A 7078-nucleotide genomic window follows, 5' to 3' on the forward strand; every position below is an offset into this window, starting at 1 on the left:
GTGAGCGATTCTGTTAGAGGTCTGGTCACCGAAACGCCGTGGGTAATCGACAGTGGACTGGAGGGGGCATAATCACTTGAGTTTCACTGAACATCGGTTGAATTCTGCATGTTCTAGACGATTTTTCGCATTGGTTTCTCACTTGAACATCTATCATAGTGGTGTGGTTACCGCAGCCTGGCCGTAAGCCAAGGGAAGAGCCTGTCTGTGTACTTTGCATTTCTGGTATGCAATTTGTCCATCTCATGGGATCGGGAAAAGGCCATTGCTGTTGTTTCATCTAGCTCTCTTTCATGCGTATAAATAAGATTGTTTCGACAGACATGATGGTTCATACCTCCTTTTTTGTTTAATACCCTCGGCAAAGTCAAAAGTTTTTCCAGTAGTGTCACACATACGCGACATATTTTTAAATAATTTATGAGAGTTGTAGCTGAAACAATTTATGTTCCAGGGAGATTAGCTGTGCTCAACATAATTGAATATAGGCGCCAATGGCTGATTGCACCTTTTTAGGATTCGATATAACAGTTTCAAATAGAGCATGTCTTCTGGGTGCTTGATGGTCGGTCAGCATCTGAGTCTTTCAGACTCTACTTATTCCAGCGTGAATGCAGCAGTTGAGCCACAAATTGTTGCATATTCCGCTGCATTGCATTTTGAAGGTTTCACGCAGAGGCCTGTCTCATAATTACAGGTGCACAGAGAGGCAAGGCTAGGCCTTTACCCTACAAACTGCGTTCCGGCTACTTAAATAAAACTAGTAGCATTCGGTGTGGTAATAACACAAACACGCAGTGGAGTCCAAATGTAAGTGATATTCAGCCGAGAAAATCAATTCATAAAAGTTAATTCCACCATTGAACCAGCTTACGAGAAGCAAATGGAACTATTTTTAGCGGTTTTACCTAAAGAAAGAAGAATTACAAAACAGAATGAGCGTTGGAGTTGTGAATATCAGACCAGAAATAAAGTCACGGGTAAACACAAGGCCGTGTTAGACTTCCTGGAACCAACGTGCGACAATATAATTGTTCAGAAGTAACTTGCATGCCATGTTTGTTTACAGCTTCACTTACACAAGCCAAAACACTCATTTCAGTAGGCTTTCAGCGACCAATGGATTTCCAGAAAAAGTTGTCAACTCTCAAGCCAATACCTGATGTGTCCAACCTTGACTCGTATCCATTCAGGCAGGTGAGAATTGGCTTGTGCATCGCAGCATTGTGAAGCCATGTATATTGTCACAACCTTAACTTTGCCTCCCAAATAAAGGTATTTCAGTCACGGGAAGGGTGGTGGATGAAACAATTCACCTTGACGACAAATGAAAACCATCTAAATGTTACTTCCAATGAATCCGAAGTGCTTTCAAGGCCACGAGTTGGGATAAAAAGGTTGGTGGGGAGGGTAAACACGAAGAGTAAGTTAGCATGCAATCTTGGCGGACAAGTGAGGAGAGGAATCAGTTGTGAGCAAACGATCGAGGTGATTGATGGGTGTGTCACATGTCCTTCCGATAATTTGCCCATGACGAACTCCTGATTTCGCCCGCAGCAGAGTGGAGTATCTGTCAATCTAGAGCAGTCTGTTCCAAATCGCTCAGGATGGGCTGGATAGCAGTACAGTTACTCAGTAGCTTGACTTAACAGTAAATCTCTCTCTTTCAGTTAATGATTCTTCACTAATTTGAGGACCTGGGCTCGCGGCATACCAGGCATACATATGCAGTGGTCATGTATGATTGTCACAGCGAAAAAGCCCATTAACCATTGCCCTAGCAACATATTTAGGGTCTGAGCGTTCGTGGCATTTTGCATCCCATTGATCCAGCTAAACATACTACTCATCTAAAAGTAGTCGTACACCCCATAATTTTCGATGTTAGCTTAAACTTTTAAGGCACGTAAACCTTTAATGGCATGAAGATTTCCTGTGGGTAGACATGTATAGTGTTCCGAATACAACTATAAGTTAAGTAAACCACGTCACTTTCTTTCCTCAGAGCCCCTCCGAAGCTGCAATGGGGCACACCAGTTTGTAACCAGATCTATTCTCCTTTTATAAATAAGATGGAGATTTTGGAAGAGAGGAGATGCGAAACCGGCTAAACTACGAGGAGTGACTGGTCTGTGTATCCCCATATACCATTGAAATCAAACAAATTTCGTCCACAGAAACACAGATAATTGGAAGCCGTATAGACGTTGTGCATGGCCAAAAATCCACCTAAGGCCAACCATGCCGTTGAACTAGCAAATAAGTAAACTTGGTGTTATGGCTTTTAAAGTTTGGATTCTACAGCTCATCTTAACAATCCGTGTGCCACTGGCTTGTTATTTCACCGCCTAGCGTCACCCTGAGAGTCGTTATGCTACGAAACCCACACAGTGTACGCATGTACTCTGGTTCATGTTCAACTTGGAAAACAGTGAGCTTACAATGAACTAGACACCTAAATTAGTGTCTAGACCGTTGTCATGTCCAAAATCTAAGTGGTATTTTCCTTCCTTCTATTTCGGACAATGAGAGCGTTTGCGGTATTTGAACCCGACAAAGTGTGCATACACGAAGGACGTGACGATTCCAACCGTATAGTCTCCTACTTACACTCCGAAGTGATTTATGCCAATCGGGATCCATAAAACGAAGCCCCGGTAATCCCCGAGATCATTTGTAAGGCAAAACAATATTATTGTGGCAAGAGTATTGTTTTCTCTAATGGAAAACGGTCAGCTGGTGCATTGGAAATCCACACAAATAACAACATTTTGTCATGATCCCGTACAATGCAAATTTAAAGCACGATGACCCTGATAGGGGAAAAGAGTAGTAGCCATAATAATATTTATTTTTGTGAACTTTGCAGAAATCTAAAAACCACTTTATTTGTTGGTTCCCCACTTTGTGACCTTGACACGTCAAAGTGGTAGGAATAAGCGTTTTGCTTATAAAATTGGTCAACCATGCTGCAAATGCGACGATTTCACTTTCAGTGAGACAATATTTCATGGGAGAATTCGGTATGATTTGCCTGATTGATCTACAGTGCTTGCAAGAATCTTGGAACAACGCAACTGCAAATAGGAAGACCCCATAAAAGTCACCAGTTGTTAACTTCTACATCTCCCAGTCCATCTGAATGTCTATTTTACAGTGGACAGACAATTTTTGGGGTTCTTAAAACGCCCCCAATGCGTAGTGCTATTGCTGAAATCTTTCAAAATTTTGGATGCTGATAAATTGCACTTCGTAAGTACATTAACTATACCAATAAACATAGTTTTTAAGTTTGAGGTCAAGTTTCTCAGGTAAATTTCAATAATAAAATTAAAGTGCTGTTTATTAGTTTTTCGTTTTATTTCACTTTGACCTCTCTGCTCAGGTTATTTGTTTTCATTTGAGGTCAAAGTGCTATTGCATTGGCTGTGTAACAACACGCTACCAAGGTATGCTTCTGTGACCTTGGGACAAAAGGGTAACGCGTTTACCCCGTCATGGTCCCCTTGTGGCACGCAGGGGTGCCCACTTGCCTGGGGATTTCCCGGAGGGGGGGGGAGTGTAAGCAATTGTGAAAATTCCCACTTTAAACCTTGTCAAATAAAGCGTCTGACGGTAGGGTTGAAATTTCACAAAAGCAATGCGTGTGTGTGCGTGTATGAGTGATAATAATCACTTTTTGGATTAACCCCTTCACAAAGATTATTAGAGAGTTGGTGAATGGATGAGCAATTTCTGAGCCCAAATATTGGAGTACGCTCGGGTGCAATGTGGGTTGAACGGTGACCCCTCCGCTGTCTAGACTTCCAGACACGCGGTCACTCCAGCTTTGTGCAGCATTCACCACCGTCTAGCATCAACCTCTAATATCACTCCTCATCCAAACTGGCTGGCTGCCAAATCTTCCTATGGGCTAAAACTTACGATTTTCAAATCAAAGGAACCCAACTTGAGCTCTGCATTCCAGTGTGATGTGCTTTGAGGATGTGTAAACAGTAGGTAGTAATAATTCAGATGTGAATGAGAGTGTTATGGGGTGTCACAACCGTGAGCAAATACCTATTGTAACATCCCCCCTTTAAATACAGTAGCTAATCCACACAAAACTTTTGAGTGGGATTGGAAAGCATGAATGCAACACGCGCAATAGTGAAAGGTTAACCAGAGAATTAGGTGCCTGTTTTGAAGGTCTGTGGACCAAGAACACGCAAGCCCCACCAATCTCTTCTACACCTATATCAACGCAGTCTGGGAAGCTGGCACGGCACATACAGTCGGTTAATCCAATTCGGTCACCAAACAGCTCTCAACACATTTTACATGGATGGTAGCTAGATCTTGACATCCGAACACTTTCCCTCTTCTGTTATCCAAATTCCAGAATTCAAAGTGAAAGCATCATCGAAGAAGCCAGCTAGCAGTACAGGGAAGTTTTCGGAACTGCAAAAGGCCACAAGCATTGCATTCAGTTGGGATGGGAGAAAAGCAACAACCAATCAGGGTTGCCTCTTTCGAAGTCACGTATACTACACCTCCCTGCAGTACTTATTATAAATAAATCCCCACAGAAAAAGCTTTAACCCTATTGGCTTTACTGGAGTATCTACATCTCCGCATGTAAAAGGGTCGATCAGTCCGGTTTGAAGGCAAATGCTTCCGAAATATGATCAGTAGCCAATTACTTAACTTATTGCAGCCACCGAATCGCCTAGTGGAAAAAGAAAATAAACGGACTCGACATTAAGTCTAGTTTTGAGTAAATGTACGGCCATCCAGCCCAACTCAAGCGACCCAAAATAGAATGCTGGGAGCGAACAGATATTTTGTTTCACTGTCGGTGAAATTAGGAGTTCGTCGTGGGCGAATTATCGGAAGGACATGTGACACACCCATCAATCACCTCGATCGTTTGCTCACAACTGATTCCTCTCCCCACTTGTCCGCCAAGATTGCATGCTAACTTACTCTTCGTGTTTACCCTCCCCACCAACCTTTTTATCCCAACTCGTGGCCTTGAAAGCACTTCGGATTCATTGGAAGTAACATTTAGATGGTTTTCATTTGTCGTCAAGGTGAATTGTTTCATCCACCACCCTTCCCGTGACTGAAATACCTTTATTTGGGAGGCAAAGTTAAGGTTGTGACAATATACATGGCTTCACAATGCTGCGATGCACAAGCCAATTCTCACCTGCCTGAATGGATACGAGTCAAGGTTGGACACATTAGGTATTGGCTTGAGGGTTGACAACTTTTTCTGGAAATTCATTGGTCGCTGAAAGCCTACTGAAATGAGTGTTGTGGTTTGCGCAAGTGAAATCGTTGATGATTTTCAAGAGAAATTTGCATGAACCAACCTGTCACGCAAATTCCTACGTACTGAGCTAATGCAAGAGACAAAACACCTTCAGGAATGACAGCTATCCGCACTCACATGAATTCCACGTCGAAAGATGCTAAAGATAAGAGACGCGGTGCTCCTTGAGGTAACTCCTTAAACCCCTATTTAAAAGAATGCCATCTCATCCGTATTGAAATAAAAACGGTACATGAAAGCATACATTTCGGTGCTGCTGCCTAGTCTCCTTCACCAACCGTCGTACCACCAAATACTCCAATGACCATTTATTCTCAGTCTGATATATTCATATAAGGCTACAAAGACATGTAACCATGCTAGCAGAGGACCTTGTATAGCTATCCATTGTGACATGTACCAACCCATAAAATTCAAAGACTGAAAAGAAGGTTTATCAAGTCGCAATTCGATCACCCATATTACTATTACTTGACATGGATAACAGGGACATAACTCGTACATCTAAACCACAACCAGGCAGGAAAAAGGCAAAACTAAGAGTAATGAATGACCGCCACTACTGGTGCTTTTTAATCAATTAGAAAGGAGTCATGGGCGAGAGAGGGAAAGGAAAAGGGGATGTAGACGAGACATGGGAGGAGGAAGGGCTCGAATCGATAGCAGCATTGGCAACAAAGTAGAAGGGGGAACATAAATAGTCAGTTTGATGACATTATAGAAATCCAGAAGCTACTTTCGGTCTCACCTACACTAAAGTCTAGTCATTGAAACCCCTGAGGTCTGACACGGTGAGAACGTGGGTCTCCGCGGGAGTGCCAAGTTGAATGATACGCAGAGAGTTGGTGGCGCCTGATCCGGCCTTCCAACCCGTTACCACTACAACATTGTCGCCGTCGTTAAGGAAGCGACGTTTGCGGCCGTAGTCAATGGCACAGCTGATGCGACGGTCCATGTCCTCTGCCCACAGTTCCGTTCGTGGCTCTGCAGACAAACAAGCACACATACAAGTAGGATCATCGTACACCACAATTCCATTTTAACAGTGCCCTCGTTCCATGCGAAGGCCTTGAGTGACCTCATTGACATAACCCTTTGTTCACTTCCAGTTGTCTGAGAGAACTCGTCGATGGCTGATGATGGAATGACGGTAAAATTCTTGTAGCTGGAAGTACTTCTTACCCATTTGTATTCACTCCTCCAAGACGAGTTGAAACTAATTAACATAACCTGACGAATTCCCGATGCTAGTGGTGAGCGTGTGCCAAGCTTCAACCATTCTGCACTAAGCACCATGCCATGATTCCAGAATTGAGAGAACATCACCAGACATGCTTATTAAATTGGATTATTCATTAACAAAAAGCGCCACGAGAATCAACATTTCTTGTGCAAGGTGTAAAGAACGCAGATTCATTGACTCAGGTACGAGATAGCTGATTAGCCCAGTCAATGGAAATGCCAGAGCTCGGAGACTTCTACAGGACCTCCCTTGTTCATAGAAGCCAAATGGTAGGAGAGGAAAGAGGTTTTCCAAACTTGTAAAGTGGAAATTTTCCTTTCAGAATGTAACGCCAAATAATGACCATCTCTAGCGATTTGGACAGAGTTTGCACTGCTCCAGGGATGATTCAAAAAGGCATCGCCTTACTGGCACAGTGCGTTTAGACCATACAGAAGCCAACTAACATTCAGTGAGTCCGCACTGATTATACCCTCTCCAGTCCACTGTGCATTCCACCTCTAACACAATTGCTCACC

The 7078-nt window shown here is 43.1% G+C and overlaps 1 protein-coding gene across 1 annotated transcript; it reads right to left on the reverse strand. All coding sequences in view use genetic code 11, as the record gives it.

Moving 5' to 3' along the window:
• Positions 1–6077: 6077 nt before the first annotated feature.
• On the reverse strand, positions 6078–6596 carry EGR_04254 (Pyruvate kinase isozyme R; the record flags this gene model as incomplete). Its single annotated transcript, XM_024493503.1, has 2 exons — positions 6078–6301; positions 6548–6596. 2 exons carry the CDS (start codon positions 6594–6596, stop codon positions 6078–6080), a joined length of 273 nt encoding a protein of 90 aa, XP_024352011.1.
• Between the last annotated feature and the right edge of the window lie 482 nt (positions 6597–7078).

Source organism: Echinococcus granulosus (genome assembly GCF_000524195.1).
Source record: "Echinococcus granulosus chromosome Unknown EG_S00026, whole genome shotgun sequence".
NCBI classification, from domain to species: Eukaryota; Metazoa; Platyhelminthes; class Cestoda; order Cyclophyllidea; family Taeniidae; genus Echinococcus; species Echinococcus granulosus.